The sequence below is a fragment of the Malus domestica genome, chromosome 16 (assembly GCF_042453785.1).
Source record: "Malus domestica chromosome 16, GDT2T_hap1".
Taxonomy (NCBI): domain Eukaryota; kingdom Viridiplantae; phylum Streptophyta; class Magnoliopsida; order Rosales; family Rosaceae; genus Malus; species Malus domestica.
The window spans coordinates 37,065,727-37,082,965 of record NC_091676.1 but is presented as its reverse complement, the minus strand read 5'-3'; the positions used below and the strand labels follow the sequence as shown (position 1 = coordinate 37,082,965).

The window sequence follows — 17,239 nt, the reverse complement described above, 5'->3', positions numbered from 1 at the left end:
TCAAAGACCACGAAGGCCGATCTCAGAAATCGAAGAGGCTTGCTTTCTCAAAAGCTGGGCTGCTCAGAGACCACGAGGGCCGATCTCAGAAATTGAAGAGGCACCTACTTTTCCAGCCTTGTCAGCACCTGTCACACGCACACTCAGCTTTGCGGAAATTATGGGCATTCTGTCGAAGATTTCTGGCGAAGTAGAAAGCACATGAATCGTACTGTTCAATCACCCAATTCCCACACGCAACAGTAGCTCATGGGTACCACATATAACTTTGCCAAAGTTCTCTAACAAAGTTGAGACACGTGAAGCTTGCAGCTCCCACTACATCGCTCTGACCAAGAAGGGTAAAAGAATAGCAAAGAAACAACACTAACAAAGTTTAGACACATAAATTTCGAAGGTCTAGCTACCATATTATTACCCACAAGGGTAAAGGAACAGTACCACTGCTGGATAATTGGAAAGTCCCGGTGTGTCAACCTCTGTGCTTCGTGGCAAGGTAGACTAGCAAACATGCCCAACCTTTACTCACATTCGAGAAAACACTCCCAACAAGATTGCTTGCTCCAAAATCGAAGAGGCATCGCCCTCCGAATCTCGAGAGCCAAACTTCCAACACGATTACTTTCTCAAAAATCGAAGAGAGGGTAAAGGAACAGTACCACTGCTGGATAATTGGAAAGTCCCTGTGTGTCAACCTCTGTGCTTCGTGGCAAGGTAGACTAGCAAACATGCCCAACCTTTACTCACATTCGAGAAAACACTCTCAACAAGATTGCTTGCTCCAAAATCGAAGAGGCACCGCCCTCCGAATCTCGAGAGCCAAACTTCCAACCTGATTACTTTCTCAAAAATCGAAGAGAGGGTAAAGGAACAGTACCACTACTGGATAATTGGAAAGTCCCTGTGTGTCAACCTCTGTGCTTCGTGGCAAGGTAGACTAGCAAACATGCCCAACCTTTACTCACATTCGAGAAAACACTCCCAACAAGATTGCTTGCTCCAAAATCGAAGAGGCACCACCCTCCGAATCTCCAGAGCCATACTCCTAACATGATTACTTTCTCAAAAATCGAAGAGAGGGTAAAGGAACAGTACCACTGCTGGATAATTGGAAAGTCCCTGTGTGTCAACCTCTGTGCTTTGTGGCAAGGTAGACTAGCAAACATGCCCAACCTTTACTCACATTCGAGAAAACACTCTTAACAAGATTGCTTGCTCCAAAATCGAAGAGGCACCGCCCTCCGAATCTCGAGAGCCAGACTCCCAACATGATTACTTTCTCAAAAATCGAAGACATCGCTCTCCGAATCTCGAGAGCCGGATCCCCGACAAGATTGCTTGTTCGAAAACCGAAGAGGCACCATTTTCCCAACTTCAAGAGCTGGATCTCCTTGGATAAAGCTTGTCTGTAATCTTCACACGCAACATCAGCTTTCCAGATACCACAGACCACTTTTTCAAAGTGCTCTGACAGAGTTAAAACTTGTGAAGCTGGCAGCTCCCACTACCGTGCTATGACCAAGCAGGGTAAAGGAATAGCATTATTACTTGATGTTAGGGAGACTCCTATATATGTCGACCTCCATCCCCAACGGACAGGCAGACCTGCAAAAATGCTCAACCCTTCCTCTTATCTAAGAGGGCACTCCCAACGAAGCCTTTCGAAATATTCAGCTTTCTTTCCTCCCGATAATACCTCTGTAAACAAGCTATACTAGAGCAAGAATATCTCATATCATCAGGGTTAAAAGCAAGAGTATCCCATATCATGCTTTTTCCCCGTCTTTTCCTTTGGCCTTGTTCTTACCTGCAAGACAAGGAGAAAGAGAGCAATCAGTCAGCACTTGGAATCAAGCTTCCAGCCAGGAACTGACTGCCTGGAACCCCTTACCTGATTACTTACCTGGCATTGCTCTCGAGTACTCATCTTCAACATCTTATGCTTCCAGGGAAGATACCGCATCTGCCTGAGGAACAGATAGGGCAAGTGAGAAGGATACAAGGAAGCATGTGGAGACAAGCGTAACAGCACACGTGCCGATACATCCATTACTCTGTCAAAAGCAAAAGTATCCCATATCAGTAGGGTCGAACGTACTCTAGATTTGATGGACTTGTTTTGACCCTCAAATTCTTCAGTCGGCCTTATACTCTGGAGGAAACCAGAAAACCCTCCAGCCCAGTTCAAGAATAAGCCTGTGGAAAGTTACTTCTTCAAAAGCAAAAGTATCCCATATCATCTCTTCTCATTTTTCTTCTCTTTATCCTTCATGCTGCCTGCAAGATAGGGATAATGTGAACAATCAGCCGGAGCTCTGATTGCTTACCTTGTCTATCACCTCTTTCAGCAGATCCCCTAGCTCGGCGACTTGGGGGACTCCTACTACATGGTTTGTATCGCGCTTGACCAAGCCTGAAACTACAAGTAAGCTTCAAGTGACATTGATACATTACCTTGTGCATCTCCACCAGTTACAGATACCACCCCTGGATGGAGGAAGAGTACTTCCAGAGAAGATGCCACATCTACCTATGAGACAGATAAGGAAAGTCAAGACGATACCACACTCCGGTACTTAGAAGTTTCGTGGTTACGAGATCATTCTCCCACAATATTTCCTAATGTCATTTGTACTAAATCATTCACTTGTACTCACTAAAGGAGAGCTTGAACCTATGTACTTGTGTAAACCCTTCACAATTAATGAGAACTCCTCTATTCCGTGGACGTAGCCAATCTGGGTGAACCACGTACATCTTGTGTTTGCTTTCCTATCTCTATCCATTTATATACTTATCCTCACTAATGACCGGAGCAATCTAGCGAAGATCACAAAAAGTGACCGTTTTCGCTACCTAGGATCTATCTTGCAAGAGAATGAAGAATTAGATGGAGATCTCAACCATAGGATACAAGCTGGATGGATGAAGTGTAAGAGTGCATCCGGCGTGTTGTGTGACCGTTGTAGGCCACTGAAGCTCAAGGGAAAATTTTATTTTATAGGACGGCAATAAGGCCAGCGATGTTGTATGGCACAGAATGTTGGGCGGTGAAGCATCAACACGTACACAAAATGGGTGTAGCGGAGATGAGGATGCTTCGTGGGATGTATGGGCACACGAGAAAGGATAAGATTGGGAATGAGGATATCCGAGGTAAAGTAGGAGTAGCCAAAATTGAAGGAATTATGAGAGAAAATCGATTCCGGTGGTTTGGACATGTGCAAAGAAGGCCTACTGACGCTCCGGTTCGAAAATGTGACTACGGGACAGAGGTTCAGGGCCAAAGGGGTAGAGGAAGACCTAGGAAAACTTTGGAAGAGACCCTAAGAAAAGACTTGAGTACTTGGATCTAACGGAGGACATGACACAAAACCGAGAACAATGGCGTTCTAGGATTCATATAGCCGATCCCACTTAGTGGGAAAAGGCTTTGTTGTTGTTTGTTGTTTGTTTATCAGTTACTGTTGCTCCAGAAAACTTAGGTTGGAAGGAAGACAACCTGAATAGTTTTGCTTTTAACTGAATCAGTGTACCTTAACGCCCTTGCGAATGTGTAAGCTGCACCTAAAAGCGATGAACTTGATGTCTTGAGGAATCAAAGATATTAAGACAAACGTGTTTAGGAGGTTTTAAGCAGAGGACCAAGTGGAGTACAAGTTACCATTGCTCCCTAAAACTTTACCGTGAATAAGCAAGCCTGATTCTCATGACTAGTTAGGGGTGTTGTGTCGCTACACTACCCCTTGGTTTAAGTGCACGTGGAGATTAATGGGCCGGGTAGATTCAAGTGACAAAAGGTATAAGATATGTTTCTTTGAATCTCACTCATTCATTTCAGGTTGCATTGAATACAACGTAGTATTGTAGATTTTTCTATTAGTTTAATAAGATTAGAAGCTTCTGGACGGATCCGACCTTGGAGTGGTGCAACCGGTGCCACCACACATAGCCCCAATTTTATGGGGGCCCCAATTATTATGCCAATGTGAGACTGAGGATGGTTAAATGGAAGATGAGAGTGTTATGCTAAGCTCATTCCCTAGTCCCTATGAAAGAAGAAGCAAATATGTAATAAAGGACAAGAAAGGGGGCCACATATTCATAGGGTTGGTTGGTTGCTTGGTTATATGAGTGATGCAATCAAGTATTGGGAAACTGAAATATTGAAGAGATAAGATATAGAGGTGAACCCCATAGCTGAATTTTTTCAATCTTTTTTTTTTATATTAATTTTATTAAATTTGTTTCTCTATCATACAAATACTCTTCCACAGAATTACAACGTAAAGAAAGAAAGAGTGGAAAAAAGGCATGCGTACATTCTCTTAAATAATTAAGTAGGTAGAAATATTAATAGAGGCATAACAATATAATTAAGCAAAGAGATTTGATGAAATATTTCTAAGCTTTTGCTTCTGCTGGAGTTTTGGCCCTGGCTGCAATGAGCTGCTCGTAGAGGTCGCGTATCTTCAATCCGACGATGGTTTGGAAGAGACCGGTTCCGTTGTTGCTCCCTGGGAAATCAGAATGCTTCAACATTTGCTGGGTGACTTCTCCATAGAATTTGGTGGAGATGTTGCTTAGATGGCTCTCTACATAGATCAGCTCATCTAATCTGTCAAATTGCCCGTCCATCTCCAACACCGACACCTATTATACATAACCATGCATAACAAAAAACCAAATAATCAGTTAAAAACGCTTTTGTATAGCACCATCGTGAGATGCGTAGTGACACATCATTTGGTGAACAGATTTGGCGATGAGTATTAAATTCATACCTCGTTGCCAAAGTAAGTGTCGGGGCCGTAGTTGAATTTGATTCCAGGGTAAGAGCAGGTGAGTTTCCTTCCACAGGGAATCCATGAGATGGTGGAGCCCTCATCAAACAAGTAGACTGGGTTGAAATATTTCACACCTTCCTTCATTATCAACCTCACTCTCAACACCTTCCCCTCATTGTCTCCTGGAATCAATTGGGTTGGCAACACTTCTATAACTGCATCTGCATACTGCTTTTGGGGATCTGCATACAATTGACAAACAGTTAATAATTATGAGAGTGCAGAATGACAAACTAAGAGTGCGAACAAGATACATTTTCATAAATAAATCATGCTTAGGTGGGGGTGGCTACGTACCAATATAAGCATCGAAGTCAGGCTTTCGGGCTTCAATACTGGCTTTGATGCTCTCAAGACTGTGCCCACGCTCCGCCATATCTCTCTGAACAATCCAAGTTTTAGCTTAATTACCTTGGTAAATTTATCGAAATTAAGTTTAATTATGCGAGGTTAATTTAATTACCTGAATTTTCCATGCAAACTTAACCTCATTGCTGATGTCCAAGTAGATACTGAAGTCCAATAAGTCCCTAACTCGCTGATCATACCTACACATATATATTGATGGATTAATATATATGTTTATGCTTAATTAACTATGAGGTAAGTACGTTGTATAGTGATATTTCTCTTTCCAAGTTTTAAATCTGCTCTCCAACAAGCTTGTAATGAGTTGCGCTTCTAAAAAAAAAAAAAACTATTTGCAGGACGAAAATTTACGCGACACATGTGATTGGTTCGATTGTGCATTGTTTGATGTTGATGGAATTAATTAATTTATCACTGAGTAATTACAGTATTAGTAAAATGGACTAGGATTCTCTCTCATCCTCTTTCCATCCCCTTCCCTCCCCTCCTTTCACATTCTCTATTTTGTCTTTCTCTTTCTATATAAAATTAATATAAGATTTTGACGTGGCTTAACCGTGATCGTTCAAATAGAAGGAGAGGGATGGGGAGGGGAAAAAATAGGGGAGAGAATCCTACTCCTAGTAAAATAGTCACTTAATACTACATTATAGTCTTTACTTGTAAATAAGAGATTTTAAATTCAAATTTCGACAATAGTAAGTGAGTATAAGGAAGTCATCTTAGTCTCCTTTTTTTACGTTTTTGTTTTATTGTTTGGCTGACGACATCAATTTTTTATTTATTTCTTTTCATTTTACTGATGTTAGTTAAATTCTTTTAACCATTCAAAAATAAGGAAGTCATTTTAGTAAAACATTTATTTATTTATTTATTTATGTCAGTGAGTATATCTGAAATTTTGTGGAATTTAGCTACAATACTTATTTAATATTATTTTAAATACATGTAAGTATTGTAATCATTTATAAAATTATGAACTACTCCAACATTTATTTATTTATTTGAAAAGGAAAGTTCTTTAACTTCCCTCCCGTCTATTTTGAGGTTTAACTTAATATATAAAGGAAACTATTTTCTTGTCAAAATACTAACTTGATACTATTGATCAGGATAATGTGTTTGTATAAATTTTGTGGTACAAATTCATGGTCTTGCAAAAACTTCTAGTCGTCCTTAGAAGACATTTTAACAATATTACAGACATACATATAGAAGTAACTACTAATACAAAAATTAAAAGAAGGTTTGTTTTCCTCTCGATATAAATTACGTGGATGCTCTCATTCAAAAAATAATAAGAGAAGTGGTTGTGTGAAATTATTTTTCATGAATTTAATGTAAAGTACCGTCTGTTTAAACAAAAACAAAAAAAACAAAAAAAATAAAGTTGAAATAAATTAGAAAGAAGATCCAAAATAAGAACAACTCCAGGATTTCATGAATGTTTAGTGAAAAATGAAAGAGAGTGTGAAAATAATAAAATAGTAGTTAGTGTAATCAAAGTGATTATGATGAGTAACTAGTCAATTAGACAAGCACTTACATTGGGTGTAAACCTTCAATGACAAGAATCTTGGGGGGCTTGATGAGCTCAGGAGGATCCAAGAGACCAGAAACATGGTTGTAAATAGGTTTCTCAACAGCCTTGCCTTCCTTGATGGCCTTCACCTGTTCATACATAAGATCGAAGTCGTTTGCTCTTGGGTCCAGCGCCGTCACTCCTTTCTCCTTCCTCCCTGTCCTGTCCAGGGAATGGTAATCATCCAAGCATATCACCGTCGTGGTGTCGCTGATGAGCGTGTTGGAATCAGGGTTTCCACCTTTAGGCGGCTCCGCTGCTCCTCCAAACACGCTCGTCAGCCTCCTCATGAATGTGCTCTTCCCACACCCTGAGTCTGCTGCTAAACCGATAACAATCGTCTCTTGCTCGCATCTTATCACACTCACTCCAACTCTCCTGCTGCTGCTGCTTCTCTGCTTGTAAAACACCGCCACCTGCTGCTGCTTTTGGCCGTTGAATCCCAAGGACGAGGAAAATGAACACGTCGGGTTCAGCTGGCCACTTGTGTGCACTGCACAAATCGCCATTTTCCCACTACTACTACTACTACTACTTTCTCTCTCTCTAGCTCTCTGTGTTCTTGCTTACTTGGTTTGATTTGGGAAAGAAAGGCTACACATATTATTCTTTCTTCCTTTTTTTTTTCTTTGGATGCTAATAACAAACTAAAAAGTTTGGGACACAAAATAAGAGGCTGGAAGAGGTTGATGGGAGGAAGTTTTTTTGGGTTGGAAAAGAAAAGAAAATGTCGGCTAAGACCGCTGCTGTTGACGTGTCATGTTGTTTTTTTTGGGGTTTCTTATTTTTTATTTTTTATTTTTTATTTTTATATACTTGTTATTTTTGTATGAGGTGATGTCATATGGGTAGGTGATAAACGCAGGCATGGGGGGAGAGGAGAGGAAGAAGAAGAAGCTTGGTGGTTATTTGTTGTGGTTTGGATATTTGATGTGCCACGTGGCAACGCAGTGGTGGCAGGTTAAAGATTAGGGGTGAAGGGTGAGGAATGGAAAGAGGATATCTCTGGAGATAGATAAGAGTACGTACCATGTGCCATCCACTTCTGATTTTTCCCCGCTCTCTCTCCCTGCGCTCTTAATTTGTCTGTTTATATTATTCTTTCAAGTTTCGACCAAAAAGTATTCTTCTATAAAGTATTTAAAACTAATCTTGCAAAAAATCTGCTTCGCGCGAATGACGAAGGCGCAACGTACATGAAACTAGAAACGTACAGACCAACAATAGATCTTTCACCAATTATATAACACGTAGTGTATCATCCATATTCCGGTTACAATAAAAAATTTCTCCACCAACGTCGTTTAGATTCGTCATGGAAGTCAGGCATGACAAATTACGTGGCATGCATGCATAAACTGATGAATTGGGAATTAATTACGTAGAAAATGTCGAGAGCCCATCTCTTTCTTTCTGCGACCCTTGTCTCGGGCTTTGTTTGCTTGAAAAGTTCCCACCCTTGTCTGGCTTCTGCCGGATCTATGGCAGAGACGCACTTCAATCCTTTCTGTCTGCTTTGAGGACACTCTGGACCTTGAGGAGGTTCTAACTCGGAGGATTTTGGAAGGTGACTCTTGGTTTGTTGCGGGATACACGTTTTGTACGGTGAAATTGTGGCCGCTTTATCACTTCATAGATGATATTAAGCGCATGGAGCTCCACACCATTGGCGCACTCAGAAGAACGGTACAGTTCTTGCAAGTGTACTTTCTTTAGTCCTACGATAGTTGGTGTATTAGATTTCCAGTCGCTTGGGGTATGCTTTTTTTCTACTTCTCACACCCTTCTAATTTTCAACCGTTGGGTCAGATAAATTGAACAATATCAAATGACATAAGTTAACAAGTGTGAAAAGTTAAAAGAGATGTGTGAATAGCCCACCCAATACGATATTGTACTGTTGCTCTCGAAAATGGAATGATTAAAACTAGTTTTTGTTCATCTATGCATCTATGTCTATTGGTTTTGAGCAAACAATTCACAACTAATCTGGTTCGTTGCAGGTTGTTGAATATGAAAATGCAACACATAAAACAGTAATATTATAACGCAACGTAGTTTAGAGTCTGGGTACAACACTACATATATAGCTTACTCATCGTTCTTTACTAACTCATATCGCAACGAAATGGCAAACAAAATACGCCGCACAAGAATATACTAAAACCACTCTAGAAAGGCAATGCAACTCTGAATCCCACCATCAAATCTCACTTGTTCCCCCTGAAATACATGTATACTTTCTGCACAAACACAACAGGGAAACACGATCAGATCATTAGTAACGATAAATAACAGGTTAACAATGACTTCAATCTGACTATGAGACCCTAAATAATATAATTTACTCTCACAATCTGACTAGAACACAAAAAAGAGGCATTCGGACTGGTAACGAAGTTCAAATCTTTTAAGAGACCACAGATGAAAGTGAATAAACATATTCCAGATATAGTTGTCCCAGCTTTTGTAAACATACCTAAATGGATATATTTGGTGAAAGTGAGAATACAGAAACAAACATACTCGTTGCTGTTAACGGTAAAGATTAAGTTTCATCTATAAGAGGAAAAACAAAAACAGAATACATCTGAAGCAAATTGGTGGGCTCACGGTGATCTAGAAGCAGTCACAACAATCGAGACCTCCATAAATCCATAACTAGATATTATTCAGGTAAATCCATGCCTTTGTAAACCACCAGAAGCATTTTCTATACTTCTAACGAAAGACTATTAATTTTTAAAATGTACATAGGAAACAAGGGAACTCTCTCTCTCACCTGAAGTACCCATAAGCTTAGAAGAGACTCCAAGCAAAACAAGGCAAACCCAGTTAAGTAGAATATCTGCACAGGATACAACAAAAGAAATAATATTAGTCATTGAGATTTGCACCAAACAATCCAACCGACAACTAAGATCCCTTGGTTATCTGAAATCCATGTCATGATGCTAGATATTACCCTTTCTGTTCTTATTTGCAAATCTGGGCGATATGGCTATGAACTGGGAAGCAAGTCTTCATGAATTTTATTAATAGTTTCGATCCATTTCCCCGACAGGATTGATATTTAGGGTACATAACATCTCATTAGAACCTAAAATCTAACTGAGTAAAGTGTGCCAGCAACCAAGAAAAAAACCACTGGGCAACCGATGCACATTAAGGAACCACCACCGATCAAGAACCATAAAGTGGATATATGCGTGTGTGTGTGTGTGTGTAGCATAAAGTGTATCCTTCACTGTTCTGTGTTGAGAGAACCTTTCAATGCTCAAGTAAGAAGCATAAGGGATGTATTATTGGCCAAATTTAAAAAGCAGATATTCTTTTACCAAAATTTGTTCCAGTATATTCTCAATGCATAGCACAAATTCACAACTTGACCAGCCAACCAGAGCAAACAAAAGTTCGGCAATAATCTGATATTCTCAATAAATGCATAGCATTGAGAACCTGAAAATGGAATCTTGGTGAAGAGAGGGTTCTCCCACTTTAGATCATTGTGAAGGTGGTTACTGGTTCATTTGTTAAGAATGCTTAGGAAAAGAAAACATTAATTCGGAAGTCAAAAGTGCACACAAGTCTGAGTTTTCAGTTTTGGCAGAAAACCAGCACGACTTTGTATTTCTTCCCGGCCTACCCCATAGTTTTTTGTTGCTGTGGCCTACGTCATAGTTTAGAGTCTAGACCATGATTTTTCTTCCTTTTATCAGTTAAATGAAGTAGTCCAAATTCTTTGTAACTGTTTGATATTTTGAATCATGAACAAAAATCTCAACTACGAATCTATTCTCTTCTTCAACTTTAGAGGTTACATTAAAATCGAAGACACTGAGATGATGGGGATGAGAAATAAAACAAACATTACACTTCAGACAACATTCTAGCAGCAGTGTCTATAGATGCAGGTACGTTAAAAACTTACCCCTACCACCACATGGTCAGAGAAAACATCAATTGCCGAAAGAATGCCCCTGTATATAAGAAGCAAAAATAAAGACATAAAAGAAGGAAAATATATTGGATCAGTTACACAGCATCAAAACACTTATTAAAGACAATTGGAGGAGCTATCGCCACAAGTAAATAATATTAAATGCAAGAAACAAAAAACAAAAAAGAAGGGAAGAGCTTACGTCAATGATTTCCCATTAAAGACAATTGGAGGAGCTATCGCCGCAAAAATACAAAACCCAATGTGGAGCTGCCACAAGCAAATTGATTAAAATCAGATTGATAAGTCAAGCATAATAAATCAAACATATACGGTATCAGTACATACCATGTAGAACAAGAAAAACCAACCAAACTTCAGGGCACTATCAGTCCTGCAAGTTGGAAAAAATACACCTCAACAGAGTCAGCAGAAGTGCATGATATTACCGATTTCAATTTAACAAAGGAAAACAATTGCACATTCTATTTCCATCCATATTGATAACATTGACATCATACAACTGATTCTCTACCCATTTGTACAACAAATGTGAAGGGTCCCATAGATCATAAACTTCTTTATCAACTATAAATGGAAAAGGGTCACAGCAACAGTAAATTTTTTAGAAGTTCCAAAGAATAAATGAAATTTGTTACTGTAAAGTGGCTGAAAAACTGACGAGGTGTCATCTTTGAGCAAAAGAACCTTGTCAGAAAGGCTACATACAAAATTAAAAAGTTAAATCATGCTAGCTGCACATAATTACCACCCCCCCCCCTCCCCCGGCGAAGGGATTCAATTCCAAACAACTCTTGATTTCCAGGAAAAATTGGTTTCCACATTCAACCACAACCACCATGTTAGATGCATCACATAACAATCCCACCCTGGTGACTAAGCAGCACTGTTTCCAAGGTAGTGTGATACTGAAGGCTGGTATGATGCTGGAATCTTCTGAATTTCTATCGGAGTTATTCCAATTGACCTTTTTTGGAGTGAGTCTGACTCTATTATATTCCTTTCTCTTACTATTTTCCTAAATCAAACTTTGATTTACCAAGTCCCCCCGTAGGTGTGCCCATGAAATACTAAAAGCAAGGACAAATAAATATTATGCACCATAATTTCTGGTAGAAACGAGTTGCGAGAGAGTTATAGTGCCAGTTAGAGTCCATAGTGTAAATTTGATTCGTTCATAACATAAACAGGGCATAATTTAAACATGGGTCTATCATATGCCAAGGGTCTCTTCCATTAATCGGATGAGGATAATTTTAGGATAAATACAAATGCCTACTCTTTCATATTTGGTTCCCAAAAATGTCAAAGTATTTTCTTGTCTTAACCTAAGATCCGTGATATTACAGTCAAGCTATTTTCTCTAAAGTGCCAAAAAATTTATGCTAACATTGCAGCTTCTCTGTAATCTCCAGAGGAACTACAAATCTTTTATTTACGTGGAAACTAGAAACAAAGCCATCTTAAAACATTTACCTCATAGCACGATAGAGAGGCCTGTACCAAAGAACATATGAAAGAGGGCATCCCATTAGAGCATAGATCGTCGCAAGCAAAAATATTTTAACACCTGCAGTTCATGAAACTCATCAGAAGATCCAATTACCGTGATAGCCAAGGAGCTAAATTCATTACAATCAAGTAATAACCAAATATCATCAAGGAAAACTAACCTCCGCCTCTAATCCAACAGACGATAATCGCAATCACATTGAAAAATAGGCAAAGAACTATGCCTGCAATGACAATATTACTTCAGTGTTAGACAGGCATGTAAAGGAAAAATAACATAAAAAAATGAATCCACTTACGTCTAATAAGGAAATATATGTGATGATAAGAAGAATAATGACACAAGGAGTCCACCCACATATTCTGCCAGACTCTTAATCTAGCATCACATATTAGAATTAAAATTCAAGTGACCAGTTGTCCATATTGAGAGTCTGTCAAGAGAGCATTTCCTCTGTATTATCTACATTATACATATACATGTATTTTTTGTGCACGAGCCTACGAGGAGCTACAAGTGAGTATCTCCCTAATTAGAAATAAAAAATGAGGACATACTAGACTATCTCTTAGACTGATCAGAATCATTTCTTCAAAGGACCATCCACGCAAAAAAGTAAGATCAGCCAAACCAAATCTCATTGCGCCATTTGATTACCAATGTTTTCATTTTATTGGACCAACTATGGTTGTGTACATAATTTATACGACCAGACAGTTCCCTATCTGGAAGCTTACTTTTGAAGGAATAATTCTTGAGGAGGGACCAAAAAGTTGGCCAATTTCAATTTGGCTAACATTATGTACGGTCAATATTTAAATAAGGACCTAAAGAAATGGACGTTTGGATCATTGAACTACATTTCCAGATGACCCCAACAAGGATGTCCAAACTCCAAACTTTTCAAAATTCGCGGCCATCCTCTTTAAAAACATCCATTATATATGTCTGTAATCAGAAACAACTGAAAGACACTAACCTTATTCAAATATCCATATTTAAGTAAACAATTTTAACTCCCAATCCTCTCCTTGGAACTATCTATATTTAAGTAAACAATTCTAAGAGGAATACTAAGTACTAACACAGTCCAATCGAATATAAGTACCTACAGTCCTTAAATCCCAGCAATGAAATAACTTACTACTACTGATTGTTAGAGAAAATGTTCCATAAGCATATAATTTTATGTAAATCCAATTTATAACTTATAAGGCAGACTATTTGAAATCGACTCTTTTGTAATGGAATCCTCAACACATGGATAAAAATACAAGCAAAGCAAAATACATAGCACCACATTGGCATAATAAACATGCCTTACCTAGCCAACTTGCAAAAGCCAGATACTGTAGCTTTTGAGCATGTATTGGTATTTCATTAGCTATATCATGGTGAATAATTGGAAAAAAAGGAGGCCAATTTCTATCATCAACAGGGGCACCAGCTGATACACAAAGAAGAAAAAAAATTAATTACTATGATTTAAGAAAGGGCACCCAAATTACTAATAATATAGGTTGCAGATTCATAGTGCTTACCTTTTGCAACAGAATCTTCTCTACGTTTAATATCCTGTTAAAGCTAAATATTAATACAAAAACTGTATTGAAAAAAAATACAGGAACGCATTAAGCAGTACAGCACAAATGAGTGATTGTAACCAAGAAAAAGAAAAATAAAAAATGAGATATACTAACAAATAACGCATCTAAACTGGGGCCCACCACCGAACCCTAGAATTATTGGGGACAGGAAACACTAGCAATTGCTAGAAAGGTACATTGGGGTTTCAAACCTAAGGCACCATGGGACAAACCCATGTGCCTCAGCCACTCCCACTGTGCCTTCAATGGTTTATTACTGGCAACATATTCCATATTGTGATCAATTTATCCATTTGTAAACTCCACTTCAAAATAATATAAAGTGATTTATACAATAAAGGTAGAACTGACAAGTAATCAATAAAAAAACTTGTCAGTTAACCTTTTCTCTCTTCTTGAGATCTGCTTCCCAAGTTGCAAGCTCTTTTGCCTTTTGCTTAGAATCCTGCAGAAAATGGCCAAACAATACATAAATAATCTCATAGAGTGGGAAAAAAATGTATACGACATAAAACTACTTTACATTCATTGTATCCAACGGAATATCGACTGTGGCATCGTGTTTCTGCCCAAAACCCAGATGGTCAGATGACACTGGTGGAACTCGTGACTTTGACTTAGGAGCAGCAGCACCATTCTGCAAAATTCCCAAATTATGGCACATTTTAACACATTTACACGAGGATGATAGGGAAAATATATGTAAAACTAAGCTTCACACCAGTCTTAATAAACATGTCCAAACCATGCAGCTGTATGGATTATAATCCAAAAGTGATTTTTGTATCATATCATAAATGGAGTATGCATGGTGTGCCAACATGTGACTTCTAAAATGCCTGAAAATCAAATAGCATATGCACAAGACATGGCGTGGGACCTATAATATCTAAAATACATATTGCCTAAGTACAAAGAACTAGGACTTCATAAAGATGTGAAAGAAGCACACAGCACAGCATTTGTAACCCTCATCATTCCACTCAACTTTTAAGAACCAACATCTCTAATTCATCATTAATATGTCATATTGCATCACTGAAATAATCTAGAGTAATGGTTTCTTACAATTTTACTTGAGGTTCAAAATCCAATGACATGACAAAAAACACAAGAAGTTGAATTCTATACATATAATCAAAATCAATCCATGATTTTTTTTTGTGATGTTGACTAACGGATACTCCAAGGAAACGGTCAAGATACTCCTAGGACATGGTTAAGATACTCCTAAGATACTGATCTTTGAATTAAGTTAGGAATTTGGGTTGTGTAGTTTCTAAATTTCATGGGTTTGCAAGGTTCTAAAAGACACTAGGCGCTAGTCCGGAGACGGGCTGGAGCCTAGCACCTAGGCGGACTAGGCGGATTTAAGTAAATGTATTATATGATGTAAATAAGTAACACTTAAAAAAACTCTACTTGTATTTTTCTTAGTTTTTAGTTGACAAAAAGTGTGGTATTGATATGTAGTATAGACATCATCAAAACAAAATGAGAAAAATATAGATATTATTGGTGAGACAGTGGGGTCTTAAAAGAGACAAAATAATAATAAAAATGAAAAGTGAATAATTAAAAAAAAAGAAACTAGATAGTGGGCACTTAGAACAAAAAGATTGAATAAAAAACTCAAACAGCAACGGACAAATTTGCCAAAACGACACTCTGCATACAAGCCATCTTCTTCTTGGAATGAGCCGATCAGTCTGCATCTAAAAAATTCCAGATTCCAGTATAGCTCTCCACAGATCCTCGCCTAGCCCTGCCTAGCTCCGTCGAAGAAGCCACCTAAAAAGCTTTCCGATTTTCCGACCAATTAGGGACTAGTAGCGACGGCAACTCACCGTCTAACGCCTAGGCCGCATTTTAGAACAGTGTGGGTTTGGTAGACTCACCAGGTCATTAAGAGATGGATGTAGCCCCATCGGGCAAGGAAAATCATTCCGGTCCTGGGAGAGGGGAGGACCAATCTCAAGAATCACAAAGACTCCCAATCTCAAGAATCACAAAGACTAAGCAGTGTTCTATTTTGTTACTGTTAAAAGATAAACATGAATGTTTCACTCTTTTGTGATTTAACTTAAACAATGAAATATGAACACATCGAATATATATCCCGTATCCATGCAACATAGTCATGTGCCCTTCAAGGCAGGGAGGTAGGCAGTAAATCATAAGAATATGCAGACTATTAAGTAAATGTATTATCGAAAAGATGCAAAAGGAATAAATATCACTATTAAAGAATGGGAGGGGCAACAAAATGTAAAAGGATGCCATTGCTTAAACCGGGGATGGAAACATTTCTACAACAACAACAAAGCCTCATCTAAATTGACTGGACTTGTTCTTTTTTGCTTTCATTTTAAAGAACAAGTTAAATAAATGTTGCCCAAATCCATTTTTTTTTTTTTGGCACTACTGAATTTGAAGTGAATGAGGCAAAAAATTTCAAATTTCAAATTTTTATTCAAAATTCAAAATAACATTTCTTCATTTTCTTCCCTACCAAAAAAGAAGGAAAAAACAAGGTATTCAAATTTCACTTTTCAGATCCAGATCGAATAACCGAATTCACGAAATTATCCAGGAATTGAGATCACGAAGTAAAATGGAAGGTAGATCTAAGCGCAAGGAAGAAGAAGAAAAGGGTTAAAATTGGAGAAAGAGAAAAGGGAAGAGGCAAAATTACCGAAAAGGGATTGACCTCGACCTCGACCACTTCTTCGTCAAACGGGTTGGGGTCGTGGTGGCGATTCATAGCTAGATCCCCAAATCTTGCAGAAGACGTAGTGCACGCTCGGGGGGGAGAGAGAGAGAGAGAGAGAGAGAGAGAGAGAGAGAGAGAGAGACTCTGTTGTGCGAGTGACACTACTCAACTCCCACTTTATTCTGAGAGAGACGCGTACGCGGGATAACAATTGCAAATTTGGAACGGAAGTTGGATGGTAATATACAGTGCCGACGCCTTTTGATCCGTTGGATTTGATCCAACGGTCGGCGGTCACTAGTTTTATGCTATCTATCAGCTTTTTTCATTCGATTTCTTTCTCTCCTTCGCATTTTCCACCGCTTGGTAATGTTGAAGCCCGCCCAAAACTCCTCCAACCCAAAAAGCCACCTTCAGCGGGCCAACAAAGTAAGGGCAAGTTGTGGGCCATCTTATGCCAGCGGCCAGTATTATTTACACACCTATTTTTCTTGTCACATATTTTTTTCAAATTTCAATCAAATGAATTAACAAATATCAATTGCCAAAATTCATTAGAGCGTGTGAAAAGTAAAAATAAGTGCGTAAATAACATTCTTTTATGCATATTGTAGGTGCCTATTGGTGGTTAACATACGGTTGGTGGA

At 38.5% G+C, this 17,239-nt stretch overlaps 2 protein-coding genes across 3 annotated transcripts; both read right to left on the bottom strand.

The window, feature by feature from the left end:
- Positions 1-4,205: 4,205 nt before the first annotated feature.
- On the bottom strand, positions 4,206-7,903 carry LOC114823680 (phosphoribulokinase, chloroplastic-like). The gene is made up of 5 exons (XM_029099100.2): positions 6,763-7,903; positions 5,311-5,395; positions 5,145-5,229; positions 4,785-5,029; positions 4,206-4,653 (listed from the first exon to the last, which is right to left on the bottom strand). Exons 1-5 carry the CDS (start codon positions 7,305-7,307, stop codon positions 4,405-4,407), a joined length of 1,209 nt encoding a protein of 402 aa, XP_028954933.1. The 5' UTR covers positions 7,308-7,903; the 3' UTR covers positions 4,206-4,404.
- A 915-nt stretch (positions 7,904-8,818) lies between these two features.
- LOC114823681 (secretory carrier-associated membrane protein 4-like) lies at positions 8,819-17,010 on the bottom strand. 2 transcript variants are annotated; one of them, XM_029099101.2, is made up of 12 exons: positions 16,575-17,010; positions 14,403-14,516; positions 14,262-14,324; positions 13,814-13,847; positions 13,597-13,719; positions 12,433-12,495; positions 12,236-12,329; positions 11,087-11,132; positions 10,941-11,008; positions 10,730-10,778; positions 9,581-9,646; positions 8,819-9,041 (listed from the first exon to the last, which is right to left on the bottom strand). In XM_029099101.2, exons 1-12 carry the CDS (start codon positions 16,641-16,643, stop codon positions 9,009-9,011), a joined length of 822 nt encoding a protein of 273 aa, XP_028954934.1. In that variant the 5' UTR covers positions 16,644-17,010; the 3' UTR covers positions 8,819-9,008. The 2 variants fall into 2 exon arrangements, with proteins under 2 accessions (XP_028954934.1, XP_070671694.1); XM_070815593.1 differs by lacking the exon at positions 16,575-17,010 and adding an exon at positions 15,778-16,217 and having other exon boundaries at positions 14,403-15,670.
- Between the last annotated feature and the right edge of the window lie 229 nt (positions 17,011-17,239).

What these genes read in the sequence shown, in the direction of transcription:
- LOC114823680 (XM_029099100.2), bottom strand. Translation starts at nt 7,307, where the DNA reads ATGGCGATTTGTGCAGTGCACACAAGTGGCCAGCTGAACCCGACGTGT. An exon ending in ATTGAAGGTTTACACCCAAT is followed by an intron (nt 5,396 to 6,762) that starts GTAAGTGCTTGT and finishes ATATATGTGTAG; the next exon opens with GTATGATCAGCGAGTTAGGG. An exon ending in AGTTTGCATGGAAAATTCAG is followed by an intron (nt 5,230 to 5,310) that starts GTAATTAAATTA and finishes TGGATTGTTCAG; the next exon opens with AGAGATATGGCGGAGCGTGG.
- LOC114823681 (XM_029099101.2), bottom strand. Translation starts at nt 16,643, where the DNA reads ATGAATCGCCACCACGACCCCAACCCGTTTGACGAAGAAGTGGTCGAG. An exon ending in TCGAGGTCAATCCCTTTTCG is followed by an intron (nt 14,517 to 16,574) that starts GTAATTTTGCCT and finishes GGAATTTTGCAG; the next exon opens with AATGGTGCTGCTGCTCCTAA. An exon ending in AGAAGATTCTGTTGCAAAAG is followed by an intron (nt 13,720 to 13,813) that starts GTAAGCACTATG and finishes TTTGTGTATCAG; the next exon opens with CTGGTGCCCCTGTTGATGAT.